At 43.0% G+C, this 19,595-nt stretch overlaps 1 protein-coding gene across 1 annotated transcript; it reads right to left on the bottom strand.

Moving 5' to 3' along the window:
• Positions 1–319: 319 nt before the first annotated feature.
• Positions 320–19,045, bottom strand: LOC134820787 (paired box protein Pax-2-like). The gene is given in 10 exon segments (XM_063831401.1): positions 320–1,365; positions 1,796–1,890; positions 3,345–3,406; positions 9,553–9,597; positions 10,115–10,168; positions 10,171–10,351; positions 10,560–10,651; positions 10,979–11,103; positions 13,051–13,174; positions 18,803–19,045. Coding segments are annotated over 10 exon segments (1,248 nt in total). The 5' UTR covers positions 18,945–19,045; the 3' UTR covers positions 320–1,037.
• Between the last annotated feature and the right edge of the window lie 550 nt (positions 19,046–19,595).

Genomic DNA, 19,595 nt, shown 5'->3' on the forward strand with positions numbered 1-19,595 from the left:
ATTTATAATAATAACTCAACAATAGCAAAGCACAAAGTTAACGTACATCTATATAACTATAAGCAAAATTACGAATGTTTAGTAAACTCATCATTCTCATCACTTTCTCAGATATCGGTCATAGTATTAATTAAGTTTAGCGCTATCATTTAAAATGCTACCTATAATGTTATGATAATTTTGAATTCTAGTCCTATTGGCAACACCCTTTTAAAATACTTCTACAGATTACTTGGGTACCATTATCATCAAATGCACCCAAGGAAAACAGGATATAAATAGCAAATTTCTCAGCCCAAAACTAAAATATTCACAAACATTTTCTTGCATGATGATACATCATAAAAACTTTTCAATCAGCACGTAATCCTTCAATAAATTAGCTAAAAATAAGCTAAGTCATTTGACGAACTAAGTGTAAAACATCTGAAAATCGTCGTCTTTTGAAACATAATTTTCCTACAAAAATTTATCCGAATCTTAAATAACCGTTCCAAAACGGGAACAGAGTAACAAAGTTCATAATCTTGCTCGAGTCTCACAATCCAGAGCTAAGCCCTCGGTAGATACTTTGATGCACGAAATTACACGAAAGGCAGGCCCAATTTTGTTAAATTAACATTCGCGTCAAAGTCAGCGGTATTCATACTGTAAGCCAAACGTTCAGCTTTACCATTTGTCACATTTAAGTGGGCAGGAGTAGGGTGCAATCGCTTGTAATCCGGCTCTAACAATGTGTCTCCCATTAGGTCCCGGGTTAACGGGAAGTATGGCTAACAAATTGTATGAATTGGAGATTGCACGCTCTTGACAGTGAACATTCGACTGACTGGAGGTCCAAAGTCTAAGCTTAACCAACCGCCCTAAGACAAAGCTTTCTTTTTTGAAATTAGCCTTTGATGTCTAAAGCCTTATCTAGAGGGTAATAAGTTGGGAGCTCTATCGTAAACCGAATTCTTAATTTCGTCAAAAAGGTACACCCGGTCAAATATATATGGAGTCAGAAAGTGTCCTCTTTTAAAGAGTGTACAGTAATCTCACGTCTGCACGGACGAAAGCTGCAGGTTGTGTTCCTTTGCTTTGAGTCTCAAGTACTCGATACTCGTGGCGGTGCGCTCGCACTCCGGCACAGTTGGAGAGAGACTCTCGATGGCGGCGGCGGCGGGCGGAGAGAGGGAGGTGGGGGCGAAGGAGCGTTTGTCGCCGAGGGAAGGTAGGGTGGGAACTGGGAAGGGAGTCAGGACCGGCACCAGGGCGGTGAGGGAGGATAGTTGAGAGAGTTGGGGGTTGAGAGTGGAGAGGGCTGTCAGAGCGGAGAGAGAGCCTGACAGGGATCTCAGACCTGGTGTCGACTGCAGCAACGAGCTGAAGAAAGGGTGATGTTAGTTTTACAGGCGATTTTTTATAAACTGTATGATTTTAGGGTTAAATGGTTATAAGTGAGAAGGGCAATTTGGCAGTCAAACCCAGTCCCCTATTTTCAGTGACATTTATTAAACTGTAAGGTCAACAAACTCATATTTGGGTATTTCGTGCAAGCAGATAATCACTGATATTTGTTGAACATCCGTTAAATACATCACATATAAATAACCCAATACAATGACCTTATGAACGGATAAGCAACAAAGGTGCACCAAACATTACACCACGTAACGACGCGTAACCCCTGGTGCAAAGTACAAAAGCCAGGATCACACACCAGCTATATTGACACATATACACCCTACAACATGTGCAGTCACACGTACAGCTAGTGACAGCTACACAAGTGTCGTAATCTCTCAATTCTCACCTGGGCAACAGCACGAAGCCGGAGTTTTGGAGCTGCTCCAGTTGTTGCGCCAGCAGACTCGTGTTGGCTGCGAGTTGGTTTCTCTTTTCAGCGACCTGTGACAGGGGGGTGGTTAGAAAACTTAGAAGGAGATTTGGAATTGGTGATAAGTGGTATTATGAAGTGTCATCTGTTGTTAAGCTGTCAGGATGTCAGTGTTCCGAATGGCTGCTGGCTCAGTTATTGTTTCATTTCACGCTTGATAGATTTCGATACAATTCGCAGAATGCGGTGATACATATTTGGGGTAAGTGGCTAGTGTTAAACTTTATGAGTACTAAGTGATGGCGGCTTCATTACCTCCAGGCTCTATTCACCTCAAAAAAAACTCTTATACCATGTAATACTAATCAGATTGGCAACTCCGCTTAGCTGAATAACTTACAGTGTCTCAGTGGGTAACAATGGGAAATGCTAGTCAACTCTTTCTACCTCACATCTATTCTCAACACACCAATAAAGTTAGATCCTCACCACCGTGCTCCAGCCATTGTAATCAACTTTACTCGGACCCATCCCTCTGTCCCCCCTCTCTCTCTCTCTCTCTCTCTCTCTTCATATCTGGCTCCACCTCCACCTGTTGGCCGGAGCGCGATAGTCCGTCACGTGTCCCGCCCTCCAACTCACCCCGCTCTGCGGATCACGTGCAAACCACGTGACGGGGACGTGGTTACCATGGCAACATGTGAGGTGCATATTGTGGTGGTTTCCGGCAGGGTCCCTGACTACTGAACCATGGTAAATTGTGACCGGGACTGGTGACCTGCTCATGGTGGAGGTAACTATGTGATCAGTTGATGGGATATTAGCACAGCACCCCCTCACATTAGTATATATACAGGGAGCCAGCCATCAGCTCTGTTTGGAGCGTGTTGTAACACAGGTAACCAGGTATACAGACTCCCCCAGGAGGGAGGAGGCGTTAAAAATAGATGGTGGCTTTTTTTGGCTCTTGTTATTTGCTTTGTGCGGAGCACTGATAAGAAGGTAGGCGGCGGCGGCTAAAGTTGACCGTGACGAGTGATTTAAGATGTTAGAAGGGAGATTAGGGCCATGACGTACGGTGGGTACTACCGGTGGGTACTACCCTTAGATTCAGTTAAAAACCAATCAGGTCTAGGGGAAGGTTGTTGACCGGCCTCAGGTTGACACATTTAAAACTTATCACAAAGCATCAGTATCACGTGACGCTTTGATCAGCAGAACCGCTTCACTGATAACACCCAAAACCCTCAAACGTCCCGCCCCACTCAAGCCTTTGAACTCAAAATATCGAATTTTCTTTCAAGTATTATGCTATTTAATTAATTGATTGGCAAAATTTTTTATGCCCGCGGGCTAACAGGTGACAAATGCTGAATTAGGAGAAATTTTAGCCGGTAGAACCAGAAACAATCTTAGGTACTGAGGAGCATTCATTCGAAACATTTAACACCACTGAGAGGGCCACACCGCTCAAGTTAGGAAAAAGAAAAATAAGGATGATTTTAGTATAAGATAAAATACTGACCTCAGAAAGCAAGGAGGCTCCAAGATAAGACAGACTCGATCGTGAGGTGGGAGTGGTGGGATCTGAAATAATGTTGGGGTTAGTAAAACATATAATTTGGAGGCAAACTTTCAAAGATTTTATTTTGAAAATAAACAAATAGAGAAATAGTATGGGGGGGGGGGGGGGGGGGGGGGGGGGGGGAGGTTTCCTTGTCATTTAATACTCTTTATCTCTTCTGACTTTTGACATAAACTATGACTCAACTCAGTTTCAAATACCTTGAAAATGAAACTCGTCGCACCCAAATCACTTACTAATTATTAATAAGACAATTAAATTTACCATCGGTCAACCATCTAAATTTTAGGTGGTATTTCGTGACAGGTGACACACCCACAAATTCTGCTTCAGTCGCTAATTCAATTTAGGTTGTCGTGGTCGAAATTCAGATAATAGTACTGCTTTTCTAATTAAAAAGTGATTAGAAAAACACTTATAAGCAAGTAATTCAATAAAACTGCACTTTTGTGGATTCATTTGCTGCCGTTGTCCATCAACAATTTTTTGAAAGTCAGTGATATCTTGATTTTAGCCTAAATATTGAAAAATGACCGTGCATGGTTTGGGTTTGGTCAATGTCGTGCCTACAAAATTAATGATTATATAATGTCATCATAAATCTGATGGGATGGCTGAACTAATATAGAAAGAATTCTACCATGTAATTCTTGGCATGGATACCAATAATTTTTACCACATATTATCCAACACACATGAAACCCAGACCCCCCTAAAAACTTCTCCGCTCAGACCCAACAACTCGAGTAAAACATCCCGCACTGAAATCTAGTTAATTACCATTGAACGTGTTTTTTTTGAGCCGCTCAGATCACACAGCTGAATGATAATGACTGTAATCCTGTTTACGTACAAAGGTTCCGAGAATCCAACACAGCCCCGCATTCGACTCTACCAGGTCTGGAATCCCTACATTCTAGTCCTTTAAATCATTAGCCGAGCAGTGGAGGTAAGTATAAAGCGTGTCGGCTGAGTTAGGCATCCCACAAAGCTAGATTGGGCTGCTCAAAGGACAGGAAACGGGAACTCACAAATTGTTACTTCCCAATTATAAAATTTCGTAATATTAATACTAGAGCCCCTCTGATCGGCACTAGTTCAGTGATCTGAGGACATTTACACTGATCACCTTGTGGACAAATTGGAGAGGATGCTGCGGAAATAGAATGCTCCTCCACGATACCAGCCTCATACCTAACTACTAACTTGTACGCTCGGCTGAGTATAAAGAATGTTTTACATTGAGTAGGGGAGGGTGATCCCTCGATTCTTAATCCCCGGTCTACGCCACATTAGTTAATTCTACATGGTAAAGAAAAAGTAACTTAAGAAGCCTGGGAGAATGAGAGGAATGTATATCTGACCACGTATAATGCTACTTAATCTGTGGTATACACACAAATTATATATATAGTGATACGGTGAAACTGACCATTGAGCATTTTTGTAATCCCCGCATGAAGAAGAGACGATCTGACGAAGGACCGTGAATAGGGGGGCTGTTAGTAATTATAAAAGATGTGCAGAAGATTATTGGCAAAGCTACCATAAATACTTATATTAGTGGGAGTTACACGATGGTACGGGCTATAGTTACCCTGCAACCTCCTCACAAAGCTTTAATTATTTGTTTTCAGCCGATCATTCGCTAATAATAACCATTTACCATCCTCACGGACAAGAGAGATTGCTTAATGTCATGTCCAAATTATGATTAATATTAAATGTTTTGAGCGGTAGACTTAACCGTTTTAGCCGCGTAATTGCCTATTGATACTGTAACTAATAGAGCCTTATGAAGCATTATGGCGCCGAATGGCGGGGGTAACTAAAAATGCATTGTTGGTACCGAGCACAATATTTACAAAGGATCTGATTATTTGAGGAGATTAACAAATAAATGAGGGAGTAAACCAATACAGACTAAGGAGTTGGGGTTAGCGTGGAACTAAATCGGCGGGTGCTGGACGCCATTACTATTACAATATCTAGATCAGGTGCTGGACGCCAGTACTATTACTCAGCTCCATTACTATTACGATATTTGGCATAGATCGAGTATGTAGCCGTCATTACTATTACCAATTACGATATATCTGGCAGAGAAAAAGTTCAAGTGCATTGCTGCTCCGAAGCTGCCATACTGCAGTTGTATGACAGAGCAAGACACATTAACTGTAACGGAGCTGCTAATACAGTTACTGCCACTTTCAAACGTGTCAACTCCGAGCAGCGGTCACGTGACCGGAGCAGTCGCTGTTAAAATGGGAGGAGCAGGGGGAGTAGAGGGGAGAGTGTGGTCACGTGTCCTGTAATGTTTTGTAACACTCCCGCAATGACGACACAGCGTGCTCCGTGTCATGGTGAAAGTAGTTTTAAATGTTCAGATCGTGAAAATAGAAAATAGAAGTTTGCTCAAGCAGATCCGGGCCCTCCTCACGTTCCTCAGAGACTGCTGTGCTGTGTTTTGTAACACGCTAAACATGTGCTGGAACTGACGGAGGGAGAGATAGATAGATAGATAGATAGAGAGAGAGAGAGAGAGAGAGAGAGAGAGATATATATATATATATATAGAGAGAGAGAGAGAGAGAGAGAGAGAGAGAGAGAGAGAGAGAGATAGAGAGAGAGAGAGAGATAGATAGAGAGAGAGAGAGAGAGAGAGAGAGAGAGAGAGATAGAGAGAGAGAGAGAGAGAGAGAGAGAGAGAGAGAGAGAGAGAGAGAGAGAGAGAGAGAGAGATAGAGAGAGAGAGAGAGAGATAGAGAGAGAGAGAGAGAGAGAGAGAGAGAGAGAGAGAGAGAGAGAGAGAGAGAGAGAGATAGAGAGAGAGAGAGAGAGAGAGATAGATATATATATATATATATATAGAGAGAGAGAGAAACTTTAACAAGTTTAGCAGAGACAATAGGGCAGTGTTGTTAGTCCGGACCATTGGCGATTAACACCACTTATATTGACAGGTATTATACAGACCACTACTTGTGGGGAAGAATGTGCGATAATATGCAAGTATACTAGCCGCTAATATGACAATAATGAGTGAGCTTCTCAGCCATTTTTCTACAATCCCGGCTACAACTACTACCCCAGCTAGAGCAGAGGTGTGAGAATCTAACGTGCTAATTCGGACCTTGTCAGCTCTCAGGTTAAAAGTTTAGGTGTTTGAGCTATTGTAAGAGCTCCATACTCAGTATCTGTAGAGATACAATAAAGTCAAAATATTGGAATTGTTTCCTGTTGGTAGGTACCCGGGTTATTTCTCATTTGGAAAGGAGATGTACGGGCTGAGCTGATGGGTTGTTGGCGACATGAGTTGGAGCAGATACTGCTGATTACATACTCCACAGCAGGGATTTAGTTTAGCTATTACCGAGCATTGGCATGGCGGCGACAATTGCCGCCCATTGTTCATATTGTACATCGTTATTAGATACACCAATCTCATTGGCTTAATGTCATCTCCTCCGCCGCTCATTGGCCCAGAATTTGACTCTAAGCAGCTCGTATAGTATTAGTCTTATCACTAAAAATAAGAATATATTATCATCGCAATTGAATGGATATTTACGGTGGGATGCACTCTTCTAACGTGAAACAAATTGCCAGGTCACGAGGCATCTGTAACTACCACGGGTCTCTAAGTACATGTCATGCTGTTGTCACGTGCGGGCCGGCCTATTGTGAAGCATGGCAGTGATGCCAGGCCACGCGGGGATCACGTGCGTGTCACGCGCGCGTCACCTGACCGACAAAAGTAGAGTCTCACGAGGCCGCGCGTGCGGTCAAGGTCATGGTCCACTGATCAGCACAGTTCCATGTTTTTACTAGCATTGACATACGGCTGACTTGAGCGGTAACACGTGAGAGCGAAACTAATTCACGTGTACCTGCGTTGAGCTGTAACATCCCACCCTCGCAACTCAAACTCTCCACATAATTTAATCCATTAGAAAGCACTGGCGAGTGGCGATGGTTTCAGAAACTTTAATCATCGGACTGGTGTGAAATGTAGGGCGTGGGAAAGTAGAGTAACATGACATATATTGCAACGTGATGTGTGTCGGTGGTCCGTTACAGTCTTTAGTCACCAGGCCAGTTGATCGTTGGAAACTTTTAGCCGGATTGCCCACACGGGAGGTCTATGGAGTACTGCGAATCATCCGAGAGTGAGAGGAACTTATGATCTCACGATCCTACTGAGCCCAGATCTCGCTCGCTCGCCTGTCTTGACGCAGGGAAGGACTTACCAAATTGTGAGTGCTATTCACGCAGGTCTATTCTTCTGCAACACCGAGTTGCAACGCTAGCAGAGGGAAACGTGACCATGGTGTGTTCGGAATGACACGATGCTGTAACACGATGCACGGCCTTACCGAGGTGGCTTGCTGATCCTTACTTCCTGGTACTCAAGGAAACAGCACCTGGCCACGTAACACAAGCCATTACATTCCCACAGGAAAGATTATCCTGCCCAGCTTACACTGTGTTTGAAAGTAAATGCCATGCAAATGTAGCCCCCATCTCTCAGTGTCGAGCCTCACGTGAGGGCACGCTGAGCTACGGTCCTCGTTTCATGCGCCACGGCACCTGAGCCTACCTTTCAATCTCACACAATTGAAATCTAATAAAGGGCGATAATTGTTATTGAAATTTCGAAATAGGGCGTAATGAGTTAACAATAGCCCATCGTCTAAACCCAGCAGGATGACGACTGATTGGTGGGAAGGCGGCCACGTGACCCCCTGATTTAGTATCAAGTGAGGAAACTGTGTTGGCAGATACACTAATGTACGAGCCCTAATCAGGGTCGGAGTGCCTGGTACTAAGTAAGGCACCAGACTTGTAAAATAATAACAGTATCTCTCTCAGCCATGACTTCCCCGGGATATCTCAACCGTCACGTGGTGAATTGTGGTGGAGGTGGGAACCCAGATATAGGATACGGGGAGACGATCTTATCTCCTTTTTTCCACTCAACACCCCCGTGCACCTTTATAATTGAGGGGAAACTTGCTGTGAATTACAATATTTTAGGGCTCAAGGAACTGTCACACTACGTAATTCCCTTATCCTTATTACCAAATCATTAAATTTGGGAGATTTCAAATTTTAGAAATATGTGTTTCCGGACAACCTAAATGTCCACCCACGCACAGTACGATACGGCAGTAATAGTACAAGGGTACCTCATCTCCGTACCCTTATTCAAGTACCCTAATTTTCTGGATAACCTTAATTCCTAAACCACGGGCCGGAGCTAGCAGTTGCTATCACAATTGATCACGTCAACTCTGCTACCTCGGACACTGTGTTACCAACCACGGCCTCACGTGCAGACTTAACCCAGCTGTACAGGGTGTACTTGAGGACTCTTCTACTCAACATCCAGTTTCCAGGCATACCATCTCCGGGGGCTGGTGGTGAGGGGACGTGTGGCGCCAGGCAGTCCGACCCTACCATCCCCTCCCTGGACCCTACTCAAAAACTAACTCCCCATCCAATGTTTCAACAACCTCCTCCCGCTTTTTACATTATTAAAGTTATTACAGAGAACTGTAGAGAGAGGATAATGAGAGAGGATGAAACTTACAAAAGAGGGTTGGTGTGGCGAGCTGGTGCACGTATGACATGGTATGTCAGGTCAGTTGCCGTTCTCTACCGATAGATGATCGGCTCACTCTGCTCAATAATTGGATCGGACCTGTTCATCAGCGCATTGTTACAAGGAGGCAATAGAGTCTCCGAGCTGGATTGCACTGATGACCAAGCAATACGAGTGAGAGGCAACCATGGTTCGCCACCTCCGCCTCACGAGGCTGCTCGTGACTCAGCCCGTCAATTGTCCGCTCATTGGCGGGAATTGGCCACGTGGGCGGGAACGCGGCGCACTCATTGGTAGGAGCTCCAGGTCAGACTCTAATGCTGGGCAGTTGTTTTAGGAGGCAGGGAATAGCGTATTGTTGCCATACATGACTGCGAACTGCGACATGGATAATATGAGTGTATCACGTGGCTAGGTCGCTGCTACAACTTGTGTCTCTAACTCCCTCGCTCTCTCTATCCCACCAATGACAAGGACAACCTCCCCTACCCGGCCAATAGGCGACTAGTATCTAGGTCACGTGTACCCCATCTTGTTACTTACGTTCTTGCTTAATCTTTTTAGCGGAGTTTTCATTCGTCAATCCCTCTGAAAGACAACGCTGTTTAGAAATTGGAAAGAGTATAAATAGAAACTTCGTAAAATAAGGGATGAGGCAAGATGTTTATCATTTGGGAGATGGATATGAATGATCCAGGACAGACGAAACATTTTAGAAACTATTTTCACTATTTTCACTAAAGGACACACAACTGTGACGTTGAGGTAATGTTTTTTCGGGCCATCAGTCAGGGACACCCATATATCGACTTATTAACAATTACGGATAAATTTACATTAGCCTTAAGATTGCAATATTTGAAAGGTACTGACTGGAAGGGTTTTAAAAGTTTTAAAATTTTTGACGAGACAATGGTACGCTAATGTAATGCATATTTTTGACGCACTGATAAGGGGCTAGTACTGAATTTTGTTATTTTTCCCTCGAATTGCCCCTTAAAACGTGAGGTATGGATACCCTGGGTAAACTTAAAATATCACGACGACAGCCTGTCGCCATTACGGAAACTAAATCGCGTTATCGACCATGAAATCTAGTATTTACCTGCAGAAGGGTGTCTCTTGATTCCCAAAATGTCGTCGATATTGTAACTAGGGGAGTTTTGGGAGATTTGCTTGTCGGCGAAGGTGTCTTAATCTTGCTGTTGGGTATGCATTGGGTGGGAAGTTTGGTCGAGTTCAGTAGAGATGAAATGGAGGAGGTGTGTACTCGTTTCTGTCCCTTGGCGGCGTTGGCAGACTTAGACCTCAGAATGCGGTTGATTGTACTGGCAGAGGGAACCTGTAAAATTATGTAAAATTAATACAATATTACATAGTATCATGTTCAGGTGAAGAGAAACATCCGTTTTAGGAACTAAATAGGAATCTCAAGTTGCACTGCCACTTGTCTCGTAATAAACGTTATCACATATTGAAGTTATATGAGCGTGAGAAAACCGTCAAAACTTAAAACCATTTCTCTACAAATTGTATTTGTAAGTATGTACCTTATTGGGGCACATGCCATCTAGCAGTAATCTATCTCTGATCTCCCAGGCGAACATGCTGGGGTTTGCGTTCTTGTACCTCTCGATAACAGCTGAAAGAATCGAAATTATTCTCAGTATTCCAATGATGTAAAGCATATGATCAGTATATTACAGTGATGTAAGTCTCAGTATTACCTAATGATGTAAGAAATGCATCATTCAATTGCTTTCCTACTACATTTCCCCGGAAAATAATCCGCTTCCGAATTCCGATTCCACAACGTCGCCACGTAAGTAAAAGTTTCCTGGTATTATGCCATAACACAAATGCTCACGTTTCTGATTTCTGAAAACATCACCACGCCGGATGAGATAACACTATAAGCAAAACTCGTCCCAATACTTGAGATGAGATGTGGGTAAAGTTAGGTACTTACCAACAACTTCAGGTGTGGCGACTCGAGGTTTGGAGCCGCCGATTGCGCCGGGCATGACGCTGCCGGTGTCAGTGTAGCGACCCAGGATCTTGCTTACACAACCGTGGGATACTCTTAGTTGTCGACTGAGGGGAAAGAGGCAGGTTAGTTTTGTTGAAAATTTGGTTGAATTTGGTGGCTGCACTTTGAAGGGAGGCGGGTTAGTTTTTGTTAAATTTGGTTGAATTTGAGGCATTGGGAGAGCAGATATTTGTACAGTTAACTAGGCGAAACATTTGTTTTGGTAAGATCATAATATGAAGATTACTTCCAGTTTCATCAGCCAACCATGGCCGTATTCCTAAAATTCCTAGAATCTCAAGTACTTTGATACAATGATATCTTTCAAGAAAACGATTAATGATCTCCATTCTCCACATTCTGACATGATATGAGTAGAATGCGTATACTTAAGCTAATTAAATTTGCCTAACTTATCTAAATTAGAAGGACATCACAGTATGCGGCACACTTTGACAACCCTTAACTGCTCCAGTTCAATTAAAGGACAATTGCAACTTGGGCTGAAACCTGCCCGGACGACGTTAAATTAAAGTTCCTTTGAGTTGAGATGCTCCTTCGGCCTATCTCGCGGATCAAATCCACAGCCAATATATCCAACCTTAATGTGCTGTACAGTGTAAATTTAATTCTGGAAGCATGAAGAGTAATGAGATCAGTGCAAAGAGTTCCATTAACTGGAAGTTAGGGTGAAATTGTTACATTACTTTAACCTTCAAAGTCGTTTGAGCACCGAGGGAAGGACCAATTATTTAATCATTGGAGGTTGCGAGGACGTTATCGCTTTTCGTTTGAGGAGTTAACAGCGAGGAGGGAGAGTTTACCGATAAGCAATTCATAAGGATTATTAAAGTGATAACCTGTTACCACAAATAATGCGGATATTATTTATAAACGGTGACGAAACCCGTTTTAGCTTTTACATGATAGAGCATCTAGTGAGGGTAGAGCGGCGTGACACACACACAAGGACGTATTTCAGCCACTTCTTATCGACAGATGGAGATTCGTTTGAAATTGACAGACTTATTGGCTGCCCGTACAAAGACCCCTCAAAAACAGAATTTTTGTGTGAAGTACTCAGTGAAAAGGGCCGGGGGCCGGTTCTGTGTAACTTCACATAAAGTCCGGCAAACCCATGACTGTCATTCACTAACGCCCCAGTAGATTTGTGGCTATTATTCAGTATTCATCCCCAAAAGTGTGGAAAGTTACATGTTAGATAATGTATAATATTTCTTCCCGCCGCACCAAAATGTGTATAATGGAATGATTATTTTCTCAACCTCCCCACACCCACACACACACACACCCACACACGAATAGTAGTGCTATATGTCAGTAGAATTAAGTATTGTCGAGATAAAGCCTGTTACGGAGTTGGCCAGCTTATCTTTAGTTATTAGCATCTATCTATCTTTAGTTGGTATTATTATCCCAGCAACTTAAACAACTCATTTCGCTTTATCTTGTCATGATTCCGCATAAGAGCACGGTCATTGTGTTCCGTTCGTAAATACGAAGTAAGAACTTATTAATATTACTCATTGTAAGAAATTGTTGCTTATTGTAAGAAATTGTTTCTTATTGTGATGAATTATTCTACCGCCCCTCATTGACGTTGCAAATTACAATTTCGATGGAAGAGACTTAATTTAAATGGAAACATGTTCAAAAAGATATAGATTATACGGCGGAATTTTCTGTGCAAACCAGAACAATACTCATCATATGATTTAGAACTAGAAAAACGTGCATTATAACAATACGATTGAGAGCCAGAACAATATACATCATAAGATTGAGAGTTGTAAAACCCTAAACAATGGGTCTTCCAATCCCGCCAACCTGTCGCTAGAATTAGACACGGCTCACTAAACTCATAATAAATGGCAGATCAGTAAACTTGAAGGATTGAAACGAAGGACCGGTAAATTTGACGGAAAGTTATAATTGAAGATTAGTAAATTTGAACATGGTTAAATGACTGGAGATCGGTGGAGTTGACTGACCTGATATCGCAGGGTCGTACTCCGTGTTGGGCCAGCTCGACTATTTTCTGTCGAACTTCGTCGGGGAGGGGTCGTCCGTTCCTGAAACTTCCTCCAAGTTGATTTACTCCAACCCTTCGTTTATCTGAAAGATTTAGGCTGGTCGGAAATAGACAAGGGGAATTAGGAGGGCAATAACTTGAAAAGGTTCTATGGTTTTAATGAGGAGCGGTGCCCCTTTAATTGCTGGTTACTTTAAAGTTACTGAGACTTAGAGTATCCCTACTTTAGCTTAGAGTCAGATCTGACACTGACACACAAAACTTTCCGAGCGAAACACGAAACGTTGGGAATGATCGAACGATTGATGTAGCAATGGAGATGTGATCGTAAGTGAAATCAGGTGGATATTGTCACAGGACCCGCGTTGTATCACTTGGTACAGTAAACGGAGTAGATCGCACAAAATTGGCAGTTAATCACTAGATAGATAACACATCTATCGATTAGACCGATAAAACGAGGACAATTTGTCGGTTGGATTAGATCGGAGCTGGGTCACGTGGTTAAATTTAACTGCTTTCTGTCTGAGTGATAGTTAACTAATATGTTTCCGAACTAAAGTAAATGAGGTTACAACGTGATCGTGGTTAAAACTTCAATTTAAGTGATATGTTGGTGGATATAAGTGAGGTTTTGTCGTGTTTTAAGGTATGGGGACTGTGTCTGTGTTCTCATAGCATATTCACCTTTTGCTTTGGGAGCTACTCTCACAGGAGTTGGACAATAAACTTTGCTGGAATTGGATGAAATCATATTATAAGGCAATCCGAAACAAAATTGTGGAACGGACGAAAAATAAACTCATATCAAGCAAAAATAGCAAAATTCGAAACTTTTTATCGTAATAGAGGACACGTTTAATTGCATTCATGTGGCACACATTATTTGTGCATCTCGCGAAGCGAGGATTTAAGTCATCGCACGTTGGAGACTAGCTGTCACGGCACATGTGCTAATTTGAGCATAACGAATATAAAGCAAGTCCTCGAAGTAAATTTTCAAATTAAGGGACCAAAAGGATTGAATTGCTCGAGCAAACTAAAATAAATATATAATTTCGCGACGAAAAAGGAATAAAAAGCTGTTTGGAAGCATTATATGGGCTAACATGTGTTGAAAAGCAAGCCACGAGACATAGCGAGTGGATGTTTTTAAAAGGAGAAAAATCTTTTTGTTCGATCACCTATAACCTGCATACGATCAACTAATGGCTGCAGATCTATCGATCTAATTGCACTTGACATGGAACGGTCATCAAGCGAGATGCACTCTTACAGAGGCCGGAGCAACTGTGCAGGGGGAGCAAGGTGTGTGGCATGAAATTAAATTCAGATAGAGGAGATCTAAACTTCAAAACAAGCAAGGAATTATCGAGGCAATATAGGGGGATCAGTAAGCGATATTGAGGGGGAGGGTAGGTGCCGGATAGGGGTGCCGGATTAGATGTTAACTTGAAGTCGGAGTGAGGTTATATTTTGTTCAATGAAGAGGGTCATGATGGAGCAATGAAGGGTCATTTGTTTAGATCACCCAGTGTTAATCCCACAATTTTAGTAGGTGTGATAATTGTTGCAACGGAGACGCATCGCTAGTCGGGTGAATCCAGCCTTAATCTTTTAATATAACGGTATAAAATATAATATTGTCATCGCCATCATCTCCATCTTCCGGCAAATATAGGGCTAACGACACAAAATGTAGAGAGAAAATAAAATAGTAAGCCTTTTGTGCAAAAAGGCAGAAGAAGGTATCAGTAAATTTAGCATGTCTCTTGTATAAGGTAAGGCTAACAAAAGCATATTACATTTATATGTTCATTTGGAGAGTTGCTTGGCTTCGTTTCCTACCCCGACTAGTCACTAATATGTGCCCTACCAGCCAAATCACGAATTTTCTCAATTCTTATTGGTTCAGCCGGAGATATGAACACATTTCATTGGGCGACATTTATAAATAAAGAAGAGGCAAAATCACGGATGGTTTGAGGGAAAGTAACTTCTGGCAGAGCAAGGTCTGGTACTTTTGGTACTTGAGGTTACGAGTAGGTGTCTGAAATTGAGGTTAAACCTCGTTTCCAGGATAAGACTAAACACAGAGAGCAGAGAAAAAGACAACGAAGCCAGCGTTGCATATCTAGCATTTAACCCATAGGGCTGGTGAAAGTGAAATTAAGAGACAGAATTAAACCCAATTTGTATCGTGTAGAGCTCTAGAAAACAATAAAAATAGAGCACCGCGTTAAACTTAAACGGGAATAATAAATTTGGAGCGGTATGCAGACTGGGTCTACCTCCCGAGATTTAGGGCTCGGAAAATGTTTAGTCCGCGAACCACGGAAACGGTATTCGATCTAGTCTGAGACAATGGTAATCTAGGGCACAACATTTGTACGGCTTGTGAAAATTTATCATTTTAACGCCTATTGTGCCTTGACAATGGGATCCCTGAGCCCTAACTCTTAATTCACTAATAGATTAATTATCTCCAAATTTAAAAGATTTATCATATTTAATAGGGATGATTTGGTTGGTAACCTTGCTCATGGGTCCGTGAGTGGCATGAACCTCATTTTTCAACGTGACCGAACACAGCACCAGACTAGGTAACGTCACACGTGCAGGGGTGGCGAGCCCACCAATCACAGCACGTTTCACGGTTCTCCGACCTATCAGAGAAGAGAATTTAGCCCACGTTACCGGCAGGGGACCAATAACAGCCACCCAAGACTTACTGGTCTACCCAGCCTGTTGTGATGATCAAGTATTATAGGGCTCGAAAATTTGAGAATCCATCGTGGTAATCATAAATGGTTATTACCAAGGTCACGCTTCAAGGATCATCCGTATTTGGAAAGATTTGGAACACAATGCGTTCCCAATACGATCAATAATCGGTTATTTATAAACGGCTCACTTTTCTCTTGACTCGCATACAACGTGCCCTACTTATTGTTATAACACACAAAGGTAACAATGTTACAACAGGGATTGATGCGTCTTATATGTTAACGATGTTGGTCTATTTCAGGGTCTACCGGACCCCAACTTGTTGGCTATCCAAACAATAGAACGAGGGGTTGGCGTGCCCGGTGGGGAGCATGGTGTGTTCACAAGATAGAAGAGAAGAGTCGCAACAAATAATTACAAACTACGTATTGATATGTGCTCACTAAAGTGAGATGAGAAGTCGGTGTCAGGTCTGTCACAAACACCCCACTTCATACAACTGGCAAGCATAACAAAGGTTCGCCCCCGACCCCTTTAAACATAGTAATTTTCAGTTTACCTCGAAATTAGAGTGGCTATCATATTGAGTCTATCGAGTTTTGTCGTAATTCGTGCTGCATAAACGTCATGTTTCCCCCAAGTGGAGCTACGCTAACGAAATTTTCATTTTAATTACCAGGCTGCAGTGATACCCTGACACCCTCTAACTCGAGCCCTAAATTACAGGCTGACAAAGCAAGTGATTTTACGAATAATCCCCCCACCTGTAACTTTGGGATCCGATCATATTTGCACGTGCACCGGTCACGTGCCACAACATCACGTGGCACAACACAGGCAAATATTTGGGGGCACAGCAGGGCCGGAGACCTGGGAGCATGAGACCATAACCGGGAAGTAACTCCGGAAAAGAGCGCGCACCCAGGCATTTCACAAAGTATCACTTGCGAATTATTTGCTGCGACAAAGCTGCTGTGGGATCGTCCAGCTGTGCACTTTGAGCGAGAGAGAACCAAGTATAAAACTGAACTGCGTATAATAATAATGTGGATATAAAAGCCTCACTGCAAAGGACAACTGTTTATTGTTTCCAGCGCCAGTCAGACCGACAGGAGGATTGAGAGAGATTAGCAAACTACAAATTTAGTAGTTAACGAGCAAACAAAGGCCACATCAAGCTCTGCCCTCTGAGACCTTTATCTAAATTCTCTTCGGCCGAGTGCGCAGAATTAAGTGCGGGGATGATGCGGTAATACGTGAACCTGCTCAAGGATGCACGAGGACCAGTTTAGTGTCTCGCGACCTTGTTCAGGCTCCTGATTTAATCCTCAAATGGGTTTATTGTTGGGTTAAACGTTTTTGAATCTGTGGTGACATCTTTCATCGGTTGAAAAACGTGTTGATTTAAACGGCATAACTGATAACGTGAACCGACTTGCTCGAACACTAACTCAACCTTTTTGAGAATGCAAATAATTTGTAGGACGGTTTACCTACAAAACGGCTATTTTGACCTTGTCAACACTGCCAAACTCCAGACAGACCGGTTAGGACACAATGCAGAGGGGTAGGTTTCGAGTTCTGGGATCTAGGCAACTCTGCGATCTGCTCTTAGGGAGAAAACCTCGCGTCCAATCCCGCTCGAAACCTAGTTTAATCGTGTGCTCGATCCCAGTCCTTAGCAGTTAAATGACATTTCACTTCAACAGGAAAATTGCATTTAAAATTCTTGTCATTGATCGCGCGGAGAAACAAAATTATTTCAGCATGAATAGATGAAGAATTGGATTAACTGAATTGAGGAATCGGGCTAAACGAATTGGATGAAGTTATATTAGAGGTCACTGCATTTTAGTGAGGGTTAGCGACTGTTGATCCTGGCTAAGAATTTCAATTTTGCTGGCACATACGGATAAATCAGAAGAAAGGGAAAGGTCAAATCTAGGCAAGTCGGTGGTTTAGTAGCGTTGCGTCTGCAAGCACGAGACAGCGACCAATGAACAACTCTCAAAACCCCTGGCTTGCACTCTAAGTTAACAAAATTCTCCGCTACTTATGACAACTCGTTTGCAACAAATTAATTAACCTTTTCTGGTAAGAGAGCGAGCAGGCGGGAGTGCCTAGCAAGCGGCAAGGGAGAGGTGGTTTAATGCCAAACGAAAGTCAAAGAGCGGGGGTGGGTAATGGCGGAAACAGAGTGTGTAGTAGACGCTGTCTGGACTCCATATAAAAGACCTGGTACATGGTATAGACTCATGACGTGATAGACAAGCTATTGCTACTAATTAGATATGTATCGGGATACGCAGAGGCAAACAATAAACACCTGAGTTACTCAGGACTAATTGGATCTTATTCCATTGTTTACTGCTCCTTTGTCTGACCACACCATTTCTTAAATTGGATAAATCACGGAGTGCACGGCCTGTTGGAACCCGATGAGCAGTGACAACGAAACAACAATGAAAACATCGCACATTAAATATTATGTTACGAAATCAAAACCGTGTGTCCCCTGACTTACAGAGTTCCACAAACTTTCAATATTGGGAGACAGATGTAACGGTAAACAAAAAGTAAAGTAGCGAGTTTAATTTTTTTTTCCTGAATAGCAATAAAGGTACTTGATATAGGTCGGCGTTTTATGAGGGCTTAAAAATTAGCGCGATATCAAGTGAGGATACATCAAATGTTCCGAAAGAGAGATGATTGTTACAAGTCCCAGAACCGGTGAGTGTGTGAAACGTATCATGATTAAATTTCCACAATGAAACACATTTTAACAGGAGGACCAGTTAAAATTGGAGCTGAATTGACCGTGACACGCGTGTTGCAACTGAACTCGACAAGCATTAGAAAGATTTACAAACGAGTCAACAATAACACAGCAGGTCGGTAACGCGGTCAGATAGATTGAGTAATTTAAGTAGAAAACATTTGAAAAGTGTATATGAGACCGTAGTGTCTCCACTTACAGGACTTACAATCCTCAAGGCTCTCGAGGGAAGAGGTGGTGTAGAGAAACTCTGGAGACTTGGGAGAGGAGGAGGTGGAGGAGGGAGGCGATGCTGGTCCTGGAGTCGTTACGGGGGTTGTTTCCTTATCTGCGACCTTCGTTTCCATCATAGTCAACGGGAATGCTAAATATTCGGCAAGAAAATGATCGGAGCGGAGAGAACAAAATTCGTAAGTGTTACAAACGGCGAACTAATGGCCAAATGAGTGAGTTGAGTTTCACAGTACATGCGACTAAGCACATAGCTCGCATCGAGCGCGCCTCTGCCACTGTCACGCGTATTGTAGGAGAGCTGGACGCGTGAGGCGTGAGGGTGCTGTGGAAGAGGCGCTCCGAGTTGCAGCAGGGCATCACGTGTATCGAAGCAGTAACCGTCATGGCTGAGTGAGCGCTGCGCTGCAACACTCAGCACTGCTACATACCCGGCCCATTACTCGTCCGAGCCTTGACCCGGCGGACCAGCTAGGCTCATGTGTCCTGGTGAGTGTAAGAACCGTGTCATACCCCACAACCATCCCCAAAGCAACCTGTCACAGATCCCCGGGACGTAACTTTAAACCAACTATAAACAAATACCTCGCCTGTTGTATCCCGTGAATGGCTGGCTGAAATATTTTAAAGCAGCATCCAAAACGCCGGCAGTAACTGCTCCAGGTCATGCGTATAGGACGGTCAAACTCGTAACACGGCTATGCCGGGTAGCATGGTGTTCCCAAACAACATGGGTCACGTGTCACCCGGGAGGACCGTGACCGAGCGCT

The sequence above is a fragment of the Bolinopsis microptera genome, chromosome 9, assembly GCF_026151205.1.
Source record: "Bolinopsis microptera isolate Bmic1 chromosome 9, MBARI_Bmic_1.0, whole genome shotgun sequence".
In the NCBI taxonomy this organism is placed as follows: Eukaryota; Metazoa; Ctenophora; class Tentaculata; order Lobata; family Bolinopsidae; genus Bolinopsis; species Bolinopsis microptera.